The 19,286-nt window shown below is 38.9% G+C and overlaps 1 protein-coding gene across 1 annotated transcript in view; it reads right to left on the reverse strand.

Moving 5' to 3' along the window:
- Nucleotides 1-19,286, reverse strand: part of CSMD1 (CUB and Sushi multiple domains 1) — a 1,410,881-nt gene that overhangs the window by 213,747 nt on the left and 1,177,848 nt on the right. Inside the window, exons 28-31 of the mRNA XM_029051790.2 lie at nt 18,191-18,382; nt 14,514-14,652; nt 9,764-9,951; nt 8,994-9,188 (exon numbers count right to left, since the gene is read on the reverse strand). Of these exons, the coding sequence (XP_028907623.1) occupies nt 8,994-9,188; nt 9,764-9,951; nt 14,514-14,652; nt 18,191-18,382 (714 nt within the window). The remainder of the gene's footprint in view (nt 1-8,993; nt 9,189-9,763; nt 9,952-14,513; nt 14,653-18,190; nt 18,383-19,286) is intronic.

Genomic DNA, 19,286 nt, shown 5'->3' on the forward strand with positions numbered 1-19,286 from the left:
TATTAGGGATTAGTAGACTTGAGAGAACACCCAGACATGTTCAATGGCTTAAACCACTCAACCACTTTGTCCTAACTCACCTCACTGCTCTTCTACTACAATCCAGGCCGCGCAATTTGCTCCTCTTTTGCTAACCTTTTCAGTGTACTTCTGTCTTGTCTATCTCACCGCCGACCTCTCACCCATGAGCTGCCTCTGGCCTGGAACACCCTCCCTCCTCATATCCAAAAGGCAATTACTCTCCTCACCTTCAAAGCCTTATTGAAGGCATATTTCCTCTAAGAGGCCTTTCCTAACTAGGTCCTCTTTTCCTTTTCTTCCATGACCTCCGTGTCATCCTTACTTGCTTCCTTTATTCTCCACCCCTGCCTTCAGCCTCACAACATTTATGTACATATCCATAATTTACTCATTTATATTAATGTCTGCCTCCACCTCAAGACTGTAAGCTCACTCTGGGCAGGGAATGTGTCTTATATCTTTGTGCCGTACTGTCCCAAGTGCTTAGTACAGTGCACTGCACACAGTGAGCACTCAAAAAATAAGACTGATTCATAACCTAAATGTTTCTTCCACGTATCACATCCCCTGTGCACACTCAAAACTGAATTCATCAAGAGAAGTAAAATGACTTGCCTAAGGTCTCACGATGACAAGAGAAAGAAGTGGAGGTTAGATTCCAGGAAGGGAGAGGGAAAGTTTTGTACTGTTCACACCACTATCGCTATCCTCAATTTCTTCAGGCATGTTTTCAGTCCTTAAGTCTGAAAATTGAGGCTTTTCCTATCATCCCCAAAAGAGGCTTTGTGATCAGTAGCCTGAAGCCAACAGGAATGAATGTGAACATGATTCACTTGATTCTTCTCTTTCTTTTACTCGATTCACTTGTTGAAAGATTAGTGTTTGAGGGGAGTAGAGGAGGACGTGCCAATATATTGCTGAGGAATCCTTCTGCTGCATGCTTTTTTCCCCTCCCCCCACAAAATGTTAATCAAATTTGAGTTGGGACCAAGAAGCACATCTGTTTCATAATGGCAGTGGCAGATTGGTTTGTCAAAAAACTTTCTCTTTTCATCCATCTTTTCTCAGCCTAGCTCCAATGTACATTTCTCCTTTTTCCTCTTTCTTGAGCTTCCATTTACAATCAATGAATCAATAGTCCTGATACAGAGCACTCAACTAAGGGTTGGAAGAGTACAACAGAGTTAGTAGGCATTAGGAAACAAAGACTAAAATAAATTCCAGGTGTGTGGCAGGGGGAAACAGATTTTAAAGATATGTTCCTAAATACAGTGGGGGAGGGACTAGGGTGAAGAGTGTTTATGTGACACACAAGAGCTAATATGAGTGGAGGAGAAACAGAGTGAGGAGATGAAGGATTAAATCAGGGAAGGCTTCCTGGAAGAGGCTGTGCTTTTTTAGAAGGCTTTTAATGTTAGAGAAGCCCTAAGTGACTGGATGTGAAGCAGGGAGTTAGTACCAGGTGGGAGGTCCGGTTCTTGACATGAAGGAATCATAATAACAATAATAATGGTATTTGTTAAGCACTTACTATGTGCAAAGCACTGTTCTAAGAGCTGGGGGGATACAGACTGATAAGGATGTCCCACGTGGGGCTCACAGTTTTAATCCCTATTTTACAGATTAGGTCACTGAGGCACAGAGAAGTTTAAGTGATTTGCCCAAAGTCACACAGTTGGCAAGTGGCGGGGCAGGAATTAGAACCCATGAACTCTGACTCTCAAGCCCTGGCTCTTTCCACTGAGCCACGCTGCTTCTCTAACAGTGAATAGGTTAGCTTGAGCAGAGTGAAGTTAGTCTGTAATGGGAGAGCAGAAAGTATAAGTACAAGGAAGCTGATTGTCTGCCTTAAAGCCACGTGTCAGGAGTTCTTGTAGTGCAGAGCAACAGTCAACCACTGCATGTTTTTGAGGAGAGGGAAGAAGTGCACTTTTATCCATCTCCATCTACCCCTTGAAACCATTATGCCTGTACAATTATCCTTAAAATATATTGCTAATATTTCTGTTTCATAGGTCAATTATATGAATTACTATCTTTCCTTTTTTTTTTCATTTCCACTTCCATATCATACTTTTTTGATATGTCACAGGATCACCTGCCATGTAAATCTTAGGAAGAAAATGAAGGACATACCTAAGAAAAAAGTCGTTTTATTTCATTTGATGTCCATAAGGAGTTTTAAAGTACCACTACCTTTCAAGTGTTTATGCAACTAATCCTCAATATACTTTACCTTGAGGGTATCGTGAGACATTAGAAGCAGTAGTAGTCAGAATATTTATTAAACACTTACTGTGTGCAAAGCATGACCCCGAGCTCTGGGAAGTAGTATGTAGGTGGGAATTGGGCCTCTTCATTAGATATTAGTAATTGTAATGAAAATTTAAAAAAAGGGGAAAAACTTTCATTCTGAAACATCTCTATTGAAAAAAACATCAAATTAACATTCAAAGCATGCTCTTGAAATTTATGAAGTATACAAACTGTTTAAAATAAAAGGAAAAAAAATTAAAAAGGAGCAGGATCATATTACAGTGAGCTGCATTTGCCTATGGTACATTTAATTTGCTTTGGATATTGTGATGGGTCAGTTCAAAATGCTCTGGGAACTGTAGTTAAGCCTTGCAGTGCCTGAAATTTGAAGATATTCCTCTTTTGTTGTCAAAGCTCTCACTTTAAAAGATAGTTCCCTTTTTCATACTGTCCTTGTGGATTTTTCCCCTTCTTCCCCATCCCCTCATCCCCTTTAGTTAAAAGGAATAATTTACTCACAGTTGAGCATCAGATGTTCAGTTTAGAAAATTGCAATTTCACATACCCATATTGCCTTCTAGAGCAAAAAATCCAAACTCTTTCAATCCTCATTTCTCTGCCACCTAATCTTATCGTACTAGGAACAGATTGGAATTATGGCTGCATAAAAGATCCTGTGGTTGGCCTACTTTCCAAATTTAGTTTCTAGACTTCTGTGATCAAAACCAAGGAGTCTTCCTCGAGGCACACATTTTCTCATTTCTCATTTCCCCTTCAAGAACTCATTCACTCTCACGATTTAAACTTCCATCTCTACGCAGATGACTCCCAAATCTACTTCTCCAGCCCTGATCTCTCTCCTCCTCTGCAGTCTCACATTTCTTCATGCAGTCACGACATCCATCTCTACCTGGATGTCCCACCGGTACCTCAAACTCAACATTTCCAAGACCAAACCCCTAATCTTCCTACCCAAACTCTGTCTTGCCCATAATTGAAACTAACATCACTATCCTGCCCTTATCACAAGCCCTTAACCTTGATATTATCCTCATCTCATCTCTTTCATTCAATCCAAATATTTCAGTGTCACCAAATCACTGAACATTACTGAAATCCATCCTTTCCACATAAACTGTTACGACGCTGATCAAACACATTCATTCAATCGTATTTATTGTTTACTGTCTGCAAAGCACTGGGCTAAGCGCTTGGGAGAGTATAATGTAACAACGGACACATTCCTAACACAACAAGCTCACAGTCTAAAAGGGGAGACAGACATGATAAATAAATCAATGAATAAATGCATTACAGATATGTTCCTATGTACTGTGGGAAACTTATCCTATCCTGCCTTGACTACTGCATCAGGCTTCTTGTTGCCCTCCCTGTTTCCAGTCTTCCCCCACTCTAGTTCTTTCTTCATTCTGCTGCCTAGGTCATTTTTCTAAAAAAAATAAAAAAAAAAAAAAAAATTCAGCCCAGATCTCCCCGATTCTCAAGAGCCTCCGGTGTTTGCCTATCCTCCTTCGCATGTTGTCTTGTTTTTGTCCGTCTGTCTCCCCCGATTAGACTGTAAGCCCATCATTGGGCAGAGATTGTCTCTATCTATTGCCAAATTGTATATTCCAAGTGCTTAGTACAGTGTTCTGCACATAATAAGTGCTCAATAAATACTATTGAATGAATCACACAGAAAATCCTTACCATTGGTATAATCACCTCTCCCCCTCCTATCTTACTGATTCCCTACAACCTTTTCCACCCACTTCACTCCTCCAATTTCCACCAACTAAATGTTCCACAATCTGGTCTACCTCACTGCCAACCCTTCGAACCCCGACTCCATCCATATAAACAAATGGCCACTCCCCCACCCTTCAAGCACTCCTCAAATCTCTCTCCTCCAAGGTGACCTGACCTCCCCAATTAAGCCCTCTTTTCCTCTATTCCTTCTACCTACTTGTTTCCTATGCATTTCGATCTGCACCGTATAAGCGCTTGATAGTCTCCCTGACCTGAGCCCCAAAGCACAGATGTACTTAAATATATTTATTTTAGTATCTGTGGACCGCTCTAGGGTGTAAGCTCCTTGTGAGTTGGGATCACATCTACCAACTCTGTTGTACTGTGCTTTCCCAAACACTTAGTACATGGCTCTGCACACAGTGTTCAATAAATACCACGGATAGATGCTCAAAATCTATTTCACAAATACACGCTTTCACTGTTTGCACACCCTTTAGTTGCATCACATCTGAGAAAAAAGAGAAAGATGAAAACACAGCCACTGCAGCCCAGATTAGGATGAAAAGGATTTCATTCATTTTTTTTCTGTTTGATAATGCAGTTCGATTTCAATCTAAGGATACACTCAGCTGGTTTCCAAAAAGGAATCATCCACTGCCAGCTTTCCTCTTAATCCTAAACCTGTCCTCCAATTTAGGTCTTTTTCAGTAAATAACAGTGTTTTGTTCACTTTATACTTAAAAGCAAAGTGCTGTGATTCACTTAGCTTGGACCTGAAAGTTGTCAAAGTGGACATTTTTCAAATTGAAGTGAATTCTAACTTTAAAATATTAGCAATTAAATGGTTCCATTAATCAACCATCCTGTAGTAAAAAGTGTTAACCAATTTACTTTCAGTCTTTACTTACCACACAAGTGCAGATAAATTTGATTATATAAGCCAGAGCCTAGCATAGCTCTTAGTTTTAGAGTGTTTTCCTTAAGAGCACATTCTGAAGGAAAAAATGCAACAGTGAAAAATTCTAATATAATAACTAAATATAATTTCAGTTTAAACTCCATCCAAGGTTCTCCTAATTGCATCAAATCATTTTATTTTCAAATGTGACACTACCTACATAATTATCATTTTTCAAGAGCTGTAAAACTTTGGGATTTCTCATAAAACTAAAACTGTGGACCTGGTTAAAAATATCAGGCTTCCATTTTTTTCCCCAGGAGAATTGGCTTCATGTCTTGTATAACATGAGTTTGCAGAAAATTTCACAGCCTTGACATGATGGATTATATTTCAATTATCTCAATTAAATTAATTTGAATAATGCTTACTGCATTTCCCAATGCCATTATTTTTGAAGCTATAGTTTGTTTTTTAAGCATAAAATTCATTCAAAGCCTATTACTTTTAAGAAAGAATGGAACATTATAAGGTGATGAAAGCAAATGCAGTAAGTATACTTTATACTGGGTTGCGTGTCAGAAATGTGAAATTCTGTTCTTCAAAAAACCTTTCCTCATGACCTTATGCTTCCTGCCTTACTTGAAGTTAACCTAATATCCAATTCATTTCCTTTTAGCTACTGGCTTCCTTTGGTCTCAATACACTTTATCTATCCATATCAACGAAGTTTCAACCCCTAAGCAACTTCCTTTTGAAAAAGAGTGATGAAACAAGTGTGTTCTTAGGAAAATTCAAAAAGGACCAAGTGAAAGTTGTGAAGGTTAACTTTACAAATGGGCAGGGTTGTGGGAAGAAAGCAAGGAAGGAAAGAAAAGCATATTTATCTAGATTAGAGATTTCGGGTCATCTTTGACTTCAGTTAAATTCTATGAATCAGGCAAAGTTTTTCTCCCTGAAAGAAGAGATAAATTCTTAGTGGGGCAACCATTTTTGACAGTTAAAATGGAGTGAGATCATTAATGATTTTGACAAACCAACCTATTGGTCTTAAAAGAGTAATTTTTTTTTCTGTGACAATTAATCATCAGCTTTCTGCTTGAATAAGAAAACAAGTGATACAAAAATGTATATGAAGGAAGTGAAGTGACCCATTCAATATGAACCTATGGCAAATGAGAGCAGCAATTACTTCTTCAAGGTCCTTTAGAAAATCTTTATCCTCCAGTGCAATCAGACTGTTAAAATAAAATGTCTTGAATTTGAGATATCCTGTGATCAATCTAATTAGATCTATACACATATCTATCTCATTAGATTATACTTATAATATTAGATATAAATATGTGTGTGTGTGTGTGCATATATGTGTATAAACACACACACACACAAACACACACACACACACACTCATATGTCCTAACTACTCAAGAATGAAATGAGTAATTGGTATGTGTCAATATGGCTTAAAAGAGCAATGTGGATTCAGCTATTCCCCCACACTGTTTATCACTAAAGGCTGATTTTAACTGCACCATTGGATTGTCCATGATTGAGCATTCTACTGTGCCTTTTTGTATCCAGGTCTTCATGAAGCCTTAGTCCTAGTAGGGACACAATATTTCTCCTGAGTCATGCCCATCTTTCCAAAAATTCTTTATTCTTGCCCAAGAGCTTCGTACAGTGTTCTGCACAAAGTAAGTGTTCAGTGAATACCCTTAGTTGATTGAGTGATTGGGTGGATGAACATTCCCTTACTCTGAAATCAGAACTGGCTTACCAGATCTGTAGCTGGAGAACTTGATTCTGAATACAAATATCAATGGAAAATGGAACAATAATAATAATTGTGGTATTACTTACTATGTACGAGGCACTCTCCTAAGTGCTGGGGTAGATACTAGGTAATCAGGTTGGACACAATCTTAATCCATTTTACAGATGAGGAAACAGGCATGTTAAGTTAAGAAAAGTTAAGTGATTTTCCAAGGTTACTAAGTAGACAAGTGGAGCTGGGATTAGAACACAGATCCTTCTGACTTCCAAGCCCGCACCCTATCCAATAAGCCACACTGCATCTCGGTATGAATGACTAGGCGCAAAAATATTCAGTACTGGAAGTAAGCGGGAACCTGATAAAACTCACTTTGGATATGGGCAAAAAAGTCAAGAATGGTGTTCTGGGAAGATATGGATGGACAAGCGCCTGACCACTTGCTCCCTCCACATCTACCCCCATTTGTCCCCTCCCATATGATGTCCCTTTAGAAATCAGAAGTTCTGTCTCTTCCATTTTATTCTATCCTGAGCACCTGGCGTATTTGTCTGCTGTCTATTTCAGGGACCGTTGAACCAGCCCTCTCACCCTCCACAACCCGAGAATCCCCAAAATTGTTCAATCAGTGCTATTTAATAATGGTGGTACTTAAGTTGAAGCAGCGTGGCTCAGTGGAAAGAGCAAGAGCTTGGGAGTCAGAGGTCATGGGTTTGAATCCCCGCTCTGCCACTTGTCAGCTGTGTGACTGTGGGCAAGTCACTTCACTTCTCTGTGCCTCAGTTCCCTCATCTGTAAAATGGGGATTAAGACTGTGAGCCTCGTGTAGGACAATCTGATTACCCTGTGTCTAACCCAGCGCTTAGACAATGTTCTGCACATAGTAAGAGCTTAACAAATGCCAACATTAAGTGCTTACTATGTGCAAAGCACTGTTCTAAGCACTGGGGGGATACAAGGTGATCAGGTTGTCCCATGTAGGGCTTACTATTTATCGAGTGCTTTCTGTGTGCATGCCATGTGCTTGGAAGAGGATGATACAATAGAGTTGGTAAACACAGTCCCTGCCCATGAAGAGCTTCCAGTCTATTGCAGGAATTTCCACACTACTGTCGGGGCTTACTCCTTGAATGTTGTTGCCAAAGTAGTCAGGAATTTTGGACTGCCTTTTTTCTGAGGTGAAATAAAATAATGAAAGAACATGTAATAGGCCAGGATTTGCTACCTATGGCTCTAGATTAGTCCTGGCCTGATGCACTACCCTTCCCTTTCGTCTGTTACCCACTACCTTTTCTCTTCCTTCTTCTTGATCCTCTCTTCTCTTTACCTTCTTTTCCCCTCTTCCATCCAAACTGGCAGCAATAACTTACTATGAAGAAACTGTAGAGTGCATTTATTTCATCTCCTTGAGCAGTGCACATGTCAAGAGGGAGGCCTTTTCATTCAATAGTATTTATTGAGCGCTTACTATGTGCAGAGCACTGTACTAAGCGCTTGGAATGAACAAGTCGGCAACAGAGACAGTCCCTGCCGTTTGACGGGCTTACAGTCTAATTGGGGGAGACAGACAGACAAGAACAATTCATTCATTCATTCATTCAATAGTATTTATTGAGCGCTTACTATGTGCAGAGCACTGTACTAAGCGCTTGGGATGAACAAGTCGGCAACAGATAGAGACAGTCCCTGCCGTTTGACGGGCTTACAGTCTAATCGGGGGAGACGGACAGACAAGAACAATGGCACTAAACAGCGTCAAGGGGAAGAACATCTCGTAAAAACAATGGCAACTAAATAGAATCAAGGCGATGTACAATTCATTAACAAGGCAATAAATAGAGTCAAGGGGAAGAACATCTCGTAAAAACAATGGCAACTAAATAGAATCAAGGCGATGTACATTTCATTAACAAAATAAATAGGGTAAATTGTATGGTATAGCAACTGGCCTCACAGGTCCCATTTTGTTTCGGTCTTGTGGAAAATATGGTTGCCACACCCCTACTGCAGACATACCGCAAGATTTAATATACCTATGCAGAGTGCTGGCAGATTTAAGGTGATTTTCAATCTGAGTAGAAATTGGATTAAATATCAAATTTTTAGGTCACCATTTTCATTGCCACAGGCTTCGAAAAAGAAGTGTGAACAGAAATGTTTGAGATTCAAAGAGAGATCAGAGAGACAAAAAAACAAGTCTTCTCACTAGGTGTCAAGCACTGTTTTAAGCACAATGAGATAACAAATTCAAAGCAAATCCATTGCTAAAGAAATATCAAGGAAAATGCATACCATTGCAAGATGGCAGGACTCTGTTCCAGGCTGGTTTCCCATCTGCACCAATCTCACAGGTTATCGACGAAGGATCAACAATCTTATAGCCAGAATCACACTGGTAGGTTATAGTGGATCCAAGCTTAAAATCAGTTCCAATTCTTGAACCATTCATTATATTTCCCGGGTCAAAACAGGCTTCCCGTGGTTTCTCTAAAAATTAATAATGTGTTAAAACCATTATTCCTTTTAACCAAGACATATAACCTTAAAACTAATACACTATTTGATGGAAATAAAAATATTTTTAGTAAATTTGCATATATTGAGTTTTGGAAAAAAAAAAATCTTATCAACATTTAGGTTGAAGGGACCTCTTTTTACGATTACATAAAAATGTTTCTCAGTTTATTCCCGGTTTCTTAGTGGCATGAGCTTGTTACATAGAACTAGTTTCTAAACGAAGCAGCATGACTCAGTGGCTAGAGCATGGGCCTGGAAGTCAGAAGGTCATGGGTTCTAATCCCAGCTCTACTTGTCTGCTGTGTGACCTTGGGCAAGTGACTTCACTGCTCTGTGCCTCAGTTTGCTCATCTGTAAAATGGGGATTAAGACTTTGAGCCTTTATTATTATTAATAATAATAATAAATACCATTACAAGGTTTGAGGCTTATGAAATAATATATATATATTATATATAATATAATAAATAATACGGCTTTCTCATGGAAAAGTATGCATTAAAAGTGTCCATCTCTAGTTTTGTCTATTAAATTGACTACTGTACCTTTAAATTCAATGGCGAATCCTGACATCCCCACAGAAGCATCGCTGCGAAATGCCAGAAAGAGACTACTGCCACTGCTCTCTATTCTTTCTGGGGCTTGGGAGCCCTGAAAGCTTCCAATTAGGGGACTGTTGGAATCTTCACCTTCATAGATATGCAGGAAATCATAACTTGGTTCCATATTGAAACTACAAGAAAAACAGGAAATACGTTTAACGATGTGATGCGCCGTAGATTTTGGACTGTGCCGTTTTGGAAGATAAACTCCTTGAAGGAGGAACTATACCAAGCTCTTGTGTAGCACATCTTGAACAATGTTGGGAGGCTAAAGGGAAAAGGGCTAGAACTAGGAAGGAGGAAGATTCAGGAAGAGGCCCCCAAAGTGGTAAAAGACTTCTTATGGATTTAGGAGCATAAAGACAATAGAGCAAAATGATGGGTAGTAAAAAGCCTGCTGGAAATTATAACAAGTGTACTAATTTCTCATTAAAAAAAAGAAACGGAAAAGAATAAATGTGTTTTGGAGAAAAACAGAGTATTCCCGATAACATGAAAAATAGCCATTCAGTACAGTGTTGTGAATGAGTCAGTCAAGGATGGAGTTTGTACTGCAGTGCTGAGCAAGAGCGACTCTCAGGTGAAGGATAGCACAACAAAATATATCCAGAATTGCATTTGTCTGAAAAGGCCATCCTCCTCCTATAAGATGGCTTTAAATAGTCAGTCACTTGCCGCAAGCCTTCCTAATCTGTCCAGGTGCATCACTAAACACAAATCACTCCATACCTTTCTCTCAAACAGAAACACTACGCCACATTCCTCAGAGCTTTAAACCCTATAAAAAATGAACACCAGGGAAGAAGCAGAAAACTCCCATAATGAGTCTGCCCACCTCACATCAGTACTTCCAGTTCATATTGTTTAGCAGCAATTCTAAAACACAGTGAAAAGTCGCTGAAAACATGAAGAAAAGTTAAATATTGATCGCCTTCTCTTGCAACTGTATTGTCTATCTACCTACATATTTGCCTTTTTATTCTAAGAAGACACCATTGATGAAATTCATCTTTGTTCCACAATCCTGGAACTCAAAAAGACTGTCCCTTACTGTGCTGTCAAACAAAATATTTGCAATGGCTTTCACTGTTATCCCTTTTGCTTCCTCCTCTTTAACACAAAGCTTTTGCCTAAAAGCAATCTCTTGATGGCAGTGTGCCATGCAGGTCTAAGTTTCAGAAACTGACTCCCAATTTTCAGCTGGGACTCAACACCGCCTAAGGTCTTGTTTTCTTCTTTGAATGCCATTGATCTGTTCCCCACCAATAGCGACTCCACGGGCACATCATCTTTAGAAAGTCCCAACTTCTGTAAAAAAAAAAGTTGTTATTTTACGTGTATCCACAAAGCTTAGGTCTTGCTTCGTCTTGTCCTGTTTTTTGCTGTCGCGTCGTCACCAACTCATAGCGATGCCATAGACCCATCTCTCCCACAACCCCCTACCTCCATCTGCAATTGTTCTGGAAATGTATCTGTAGAGTTTTCTTGGTAAAAATAAGGAAGCGGTTTACCATTTACCACTACCTCCTTTCCGTGCAGTAAACCTGAATCTCCACACTCGACTCTCTCCCATGCCGCTGTTGCCTAGCACAGGTGAGTTTTGACTTGTAGCCGATGGCCTTCCATTCGCTAGCCACTGCCCAAGTCAGGAATGGAATGGATATGCCTTTGCTTGACTCTCCCTCCCGTAGTCGAGACTGGTAGAGTACCAGAAACTCCCCAGGTGTAACCATGAGAGGGGCAGGTCTTGCTTTACTCCATCTTTAATATGCTTTCCCTTCCCTCATTGCTCTAGCTTACGAATGTGAGCTCTCCATATGACAACTGTTTGAGTATCCTGCTGTCATTCATTCACCTTACATGTCCAACCCAATGTAGCTGAGTTAAGGTGAGTGTATCTTTGATGTTAGAAGACTAAATACCTTCCAGAACATCATTGTTTTTGATCTTGCCTCATCACTTGGTATTAAGTGTAAGCGCATTATGGGCAGGGAACATAGCTAATTATGTTGCATTGTACTCTCCCAAGTGCTTAGAACAGTGCTCTGCATGCAATGCTCAATAAATACCATCGATTGATTGGAGTATAGTATGGTATTACAAATATAAGAAAATAAGTTATGATCAGTAAATGAGACTGATGAACCTCTTTGAGGAATCAGATTTGGTGCTTGTGTGCATCCCATCTCTCCCATGCAGCTTTTTTTCCTAGTGAATCTGCTGAAGGCAGTTTGGATGCACAGAGATCTCAGCAGTAACCCCTTACTGATTATTCCATCATCCAACAGTGAGACCTGAAACTTTTCTAATACTATTTCTGCTAGGTGGTGGAATGACTATAGCCTATCAGTAAAACCCTTTCACAAAGTGGTCTCCAAAACAAATGAAGGAACTGAATGCCAAGGTCCTGGAAATGAAGATACATATAAGAAACTTTATGACAGTGGTGAAGCACTCCTGTTAGGACATGAAGCTCTTTGAACAATGTCTACTAATTCAATAATCTAGACTATAAACTCATTGGGGGCAGATAACCTTTCTACTAATTCAGTTATATTATTATCTTGCAAGCAGCTATTAGAGTGCTCTGCACACTGTAAGTGCTCAATAGATATAACTGGTTGATTGATACGCTCAACCAAGCAGCCTTTGAACATTCCGTTCTGTCAAAAGAAAATATCAGAACTGGTTCCATGAGAATGACTCCTGAGAATAAATCACTATGAGCAGGAAGTGATAAACCCCCTCTAACCCTGGCAAAAGAGGAGCTTATCAAAGGTGACACTGGGGAACACAGGTCGAGCTGAGAAGAATGTGATCATGTGATGGGACACCAAGTCCGAAAACACATTGTGTCATGCAGATGGAAATTAAAAACTTCCATTCTTCCAGAAGAGAGTATATGGACCCATATCTACTCCCAAGCCACTAAAAAGTAGAGATGGTTCTAAGATATATAGCAGAGAAAGTAGAAACAAAGACAGAAACAGCTTTTCAATAATCTTTTTTAACACCTTTCATCAGTGAGGTTGATTATAGAGACTAATTTACCTGGTGATCCCAGTACTCAGTACAGTGATCTGGACATAAGTGGTACTCAATAAATACCACTGATTCACTGATGAGGATCTCAATTTCACTTAGACAATTAAATCATCACTGAAGTTAGAGCATGAAGACTGGTAGACACCTGCATCTTATTCAAACAGATCTACAAGGGGAGGTCAGGAGGAGATGTGATACTTAGATACCTGCCTTTGGTCTTGGTAAACAAGGTAAGCTGAGAAAACACCATGAGATTTCAAAGCTGCAAGTATTATCAACATTTCAAGAAGAAAGCAGATTGAGCTGACTGCAGACACTAGAGTAGTATTTTTACCATTCTCTACTGCTGTCAAGATGATAATCTTCCTGGACTGACTTTTGAAGAAAACAGATAACAAAAGCTTCCCCAGCTTTCAATAACATTTCAGACCACTGTGCACAAACATTTCCACCAATTAGATGGATGAGAAGTTTGGAGAAAAGTATCACAGCCTGGCATTTGGGTCACCCAAAGCATTGGATGTTATCAGTAGACCTGGGCTCTGGAACTACTAAAATTGTTTTGTCTCTGATAAATTTTCTTAAGATCATATTATAATTGATCCTATGATTATTCTAACTTGATATGATAGGTCGGGTTAGAATCAGGATGGTCTTCTTGATCTTTTTCTTGTCATCAATGAAGCAAAGCCAAGAACTGGACTAAGTCTTGTTCACCCTATTCTACACAGCCATGACTGAGAATGCAAGTAATACATTTTTTGGCATCAGAATATGATTATAACAATAATAATGTTGGTATTTGTTAAGCGCTTACTATGTGCCCAGCACTGTTCTAAGCGCTGGGGTAGATATAGGGTAATCAGGTTGTCCCACCTGAGGCTCACAGTCTTAATCTCCATTTTACAGATGAGGTAACTGAGGCATAGCACAGTTAAGTGATGTGGCCAAGCTGGGATTTGAACCCATGACCTCTGACTCTCAAACCGTGCTCTTTCCACTGAGCCACGCTGCTTCTATTATCATTAGTCCAGAAGCTCTTTCAAAACAAGAGTCTTTGAGCATCAGTCAAAATCCATGACCTTTTACTTAGTCCTTTAGACCAATTATTATGAGTCTCTTTTTAGGACCAGCCATAGATTGATTTTTATTGAAAGATGAAAGAAGTTACGTAAAAGGTGATACCTGGCTAGCCTCAGATGCAAAAGAATTGAAACATCATCCAATTATGTTACTTTGGCAGTCCACTGATCAGTGATCTAGATGCAGGCCAGGAAATAGAAAACTAAGTCAAGAAGCTTAGTACATTCTGCGGCAAAGTGAAACATAGGGTGAAGGATCACCAGAGCCTTAAGATATAGGTAAAACTAGTCAACTTACTCTAATCTTTCAGTTTCAGAAAACACCTCCTATAATAGATTGGTTTATTTACCTCTTGGTATAGTAAATCATCAACAGTTTTCTAACATGACATATGTCTGGCACTGAAAATCTATTTTCCTTTATGTCATTTGGTGAACCTATTAGACATGTGCTCTTGGATTTAGCACATAAATGTAATTAGCAGCTCCATGAATTGATCGATAATGCCGTTTTTACCAGTCACATTGGAAAACGTGAAATTGAGGTGTTCAGTGAGAAGAGGTACCTTTTAAATATCAAGGCAATAACAAAGTCCGGGTTCACTTTGATTCTCCAGTCACATTCCTTCCCAGGAGGATATGGTTGTGGATAGTTTGGTGACAAAATAACACCGGCTGGGCCTGTCAGATTTCCTCCACATGCAGCTGTCACAAATAGGAAGGGATAGGAGAGAGGAAGAAGCTGTTCAATGTTAAATCAATATCACAGTTATTGTTGGAAAACATGTTTTTGCATTCAAATATTTTCCCCAAGCCTGGAATATTTCTTCTTGAACACATAACAACTGGCTTTGAAATCTAAAAGTGCTGTATATTTTTTCCATTGTAATTCTCTAGTTCATCCTAAATTTAGAATTTTTTATCAAAATTCTCATCATTTTTCACCCCTTTTGAAAATCTATATCATAAAGATAAATATGACATCCCCAAGTGAAATAGTTTGGAAAAGAGAAAAGGAATGTATTAGTCCAAGTATAGAATTGTGTGCCTTATCTTCTGATTCTACAATGATCAATTATTTTTCATATATTTTATTTTACTGGTCTTCAAAGTACTGATATGTTGGGCACTACACATTCACCAGTGGTATTTTTTTTTAATGAAGTAGATGGTACTGGGCAATTCTTTAGGTTTAATATGCAATGAACCTTGCAATGTTTTCATGTTGCTTTGTATCATTTCTCTCTGCTATTGTAAGAACTCTAAAAAGTCTAAAATATTTCATTGTTTAATCAGGATTATCAATTCTCTTCAATGATCCCGTAAATTATGTATGTGTGATAGTGTGTACTGGGGGATTGTGGCAGCTGGGGAAGGGTGGAAGAGGTTGATGGCAGTAGAGGAGGGGGCTTCTACCAACATTTTCATGATGAGTCCTAAATTCCCCTTTGTCATAAACTCAATTTCGAAATTGCTAGTGGAGAGAGGAGAGTTAAAAGGGACTGGTCCATGTTTCTTTTTTTTTTTTTTTTTACATGGGGCCCATTCCTCCCTCACCAGCAAGAGGCCCCTTCCTTAGGTGAATTGACTCAAGCTCAAGTCTTGTTGAAATATTTGGAACTCAAATTAAAATTGAACCTAGAGAACAGTTAAGTGAAAAAGTTCAATGATTCTGCAGAAACTTAAAAAAAAAAAAAAGTTGAGCCAAAATAATAATAGACCCTGAAGCTAGCTCATTTTTATAGCCACCCTAAAAGTCTCAAAACAACTTCACTGGGGAGGAGTAGTGACTCACTGCAAAAGCCACATGGCTTCCGCATTTACTTTCTACTTTAACCTGATCTTTTAGGGTTCTGAAAAAATAACTGGATGTATCATCTAAGCTGAAAGGAGAGTTGTAAGGTCTTTAATGGAAGGGAGAGTAAAGGATATTGTACTGTACTCTCCTAAGTGTTTAGTGCAGTGCTGTGGACATGATACATGCTCAATAAATGCCATGGTTTGATTAATTAATGATGGCTCTGAGGAAGAAAAGGTTCAGTCCAGCCTTAGCCAACACAGAAAACGGCAGAGTCTGAATGTTTTATCTTACAAGAAAGTGCTCTCTCCAGAAAAGAAGCTGTTAACTTTATGCACAACACTTTTGTGTGTAATTTTCAAATGGTATGTGTTAAGTGCTTCTTATGTATTTACCACTGTTGTAAGTGATGGGGTAAATACAAGATAATCAGGTTGAACTGAGTGCAAGCCTCACCCAGGGCTCACAGACTTATTCTCCATTTTACAGATGAAGTAACCAGGGCACAGAAAAGGTAAATGAATTGCCTAATGTCACACAACAGGTGGCAGAGTCAGGATTAAAACCTAGTTCCCAGATTCCCTAGTGTTTCTCAAAATAAATGTTATCCAACTAGGTAAAATTGATTTCTATTACCTGGAATGAGTAATTTACATTAAATTATCATCAGGAATGGAAGAATAGAACTGGGAGATAATATGTTGTTTTGCTTTTTTTCCCTTCATCTGAAAAAAGGTCAGCAAACTCTTGAAGACCAAAAAAGTTCCTTCCCTAAATTTAACCAAATCAACAAGATGGTTGCTTTCTGAGGTGAGCACTCCAGTAAAAAACAAACAAATAAAAAACCAACCCAACAAAAACACAAATCTAAGAGATCTTTTGATGATGCAGCTTATGGTTAAACACAAGAGTATTCTCAAGAAAGTTATAAAGTGTAAATGCAGCACAAAATATTAAATAAACATGAATAGCAGTTTGACAGTGTGCAGAATGCTAATAAGTCCAGCTATTAAATTTCATCCATCCTCAGCATACTATAATAAGGACTTTGTAAGAATTTTAAAAGCTGTATATCACAGCTTTATAGGACTTTTGAGAATTCCAATACTGCTGCGTATATGCCAATAAAAAATATTTTAAACTGCAAATTCCCCTCAAGGTCAGTCTAGATAAAATGGGACATTAACTCTATGCCCTGTCATAACTTGTTCTCACCGAGTTAATTAAAATTTACATTTTGAAACAGTTCATAAGGAACCATGACTTAAATTGTAAGATCAAGCCAAGATCTTCTATATTGAGTATTATTAGGAAATGCCATTTTTTTTTCTTAAGCCTAGTGCTGAGTAATTACAATTTTAAAAGTTACTATTTTTGATAGCAAGATACAAAATAGTTGTCATATGTATTTATAATAATTGCTGTGAAATTTTTAAGGCGATATTTGAAAGGTAATTTGCATAATCTCATTTACATTAAGCAGGGTTGAATACCAACAGAATGGTGCCAAGATTCAGGCATCCATTTCTTCTCACACCCTGACTTCAGCAGGAAAACTAATAATTCTGCCTGGGGTGATTCAATTTTCGGGGAAATATTCCAAAATGTTACTGGATATTGGATAGGAAGAATCCAATGAAAAAATGCATTTAGTCAGGTCATTTAAAAATTGAACACGTTTCCTATATTATAGACAGATCCTACCAACCTGAAATTTTAGATTCTCAGTAAGTAGGTTTATGAATGTGCATAAGGATTTTAAAATAAAAAGTGTCGTTACAATTATTGTCTTATCTTGCTGTCGAGTCGTTCACGACCCATAGCAACATCATGGACAAATCTCTCCTGGAATGCCCCACCTCCATCTATAATTGTTCTTGTAGTGTATCTACAGATTTTTCTTGTTAAAAATATAGAAGTGGTTTACCATTCCCTCCTTCTGCACAGTTAACTTGAGTCTTTGCTCTTGACTCTCTCCCATCCCGCTGCTGCCCAGCACAGGGGAGTTTTGACTTGTAGCAGATGGCCTTCCACTCGCTAGCCAATGTCCAAGCTAGGAATGGGATGGATATGACCCTGCTTGGCTCTCCCTCCTGTAGTCGAGACTGGTAATGTACTGTAAACTCTTCAGGAGCAACCCTGAGAGGGGTGAGTAATTGTTAAAACTATCCTCAAATCATTATCTAAAGTGAGTTTCTTCCTTCAGACCCTGTCAAGCTAAATATATAGAAAATGTTCAAGGTGCTGATAGTAGATATGACAAAAAATGAATCCCCAAATGAGGGGGGGGGAACACATTCTCCAATATGAAAATTGGCATCAATCCCATGTAAGTGAACTTTTTGACAAAGCAGATTACAAAATACTTTCAAAGATGAACACAAGGACATCATTTAAATTAGCTGCCCAACCAGTACCTCCAAAACCCAATGAATTGAAAGGTACCTATGCACGTTGGAGGGTCAGGTTGCCAAAAAAACCTGTTATTCAATTGTACGCAGGTGATTTTAGCTTGACCTTGAAGCTGATATCCTGGGTCACACTGAAAGGTGATGGTGTCACCAGGCTCTCTACTGTCTCCATAGCGGGTGCCATTTTGTGCCATCCCAGGATCATTGCACGTCGAGGCGACTGAAGCTGTAAAGAAATGATAAATTGCTTTAGAGGACATCCTTTCTACTCTAATGTATGCTTCCATTAAGTGACTTGCATAGTATATAAGAGAAGAGCAAGATAATACAATAATGTAAAATACCTGTGAATGTGTTGTACCTTAATCAGAATGACTATATTTTTTTAATGGCATCTGTTAGACACTTATTATGGGTCATGCACTGTGCTAAGTGCTCGGGTAGATACAAGATTATTGGATTGGTCACAGTCTCTGTACCATATAGAGCTCAGTCTTAATCCCCCTTTTCCAGATGAGATAGCTGAGTCACAGAGAACTGAAGTAACTTGCCTAAGGTCACACAGAAGAAAAGAGGAAGAAAAGAGAACCCAGGTCCTTCTGACTCCCAGGGCTGTGCCACGTCCACTAGACCATGTTGCTTTTCTATATCCATTCATTAACATTATATAAATAAAATTAACTGTTTTTAACATCACTGTTACTATATGTATTGGAAACAATGAACTTTACGGAGTTAAGTTTGGTTCCTTAATGCTAATGTACTGATACTGGATATCTGAAACAGAAAATGCTTGGAATGAATTGAGAGGCTGAAACTCGGTGGGTAATGGACCCCCTCCAGATATTCTTTAAATAGCTTTTGAATTTTCTTCCACATACGGGCCAACTGTTCATTTTGACGGCAGGGAAACAAAAACGGCTGGGGATGGCAGTGGGGGAGTGGGGGAGATTTGATAAGACTCAGGCTTCTGAGAGTAAATAGACCATAAAAGCTCTATTGGGGTCTTTACAAACCCGATTGGATGCTTTCAGTTCTTATGACAGAGCTGGAATGATCATGTCTTGGAAATTCAGCTCAAAACGTTGTAGGGATCAACATCTCCCCCTCAACCCAAAAGAGTATCTATG

Source organism: Ornithorhynchus anatinus, chromosome X1, assembly GCF_004115215.2.
Source record: "Ornithorhynchus anatinus isolate Pmale09 chromosome X1, mOrnAna1.pri.v4, whole genome shotgun sequence".
Lineage (NCBI taxonomy): Eukaryota > Metazoa > Chordata > Mammalia > Monotremata > Ornithorhynchidae > Ornithorhynchus > Ornithorhynchus anatinus.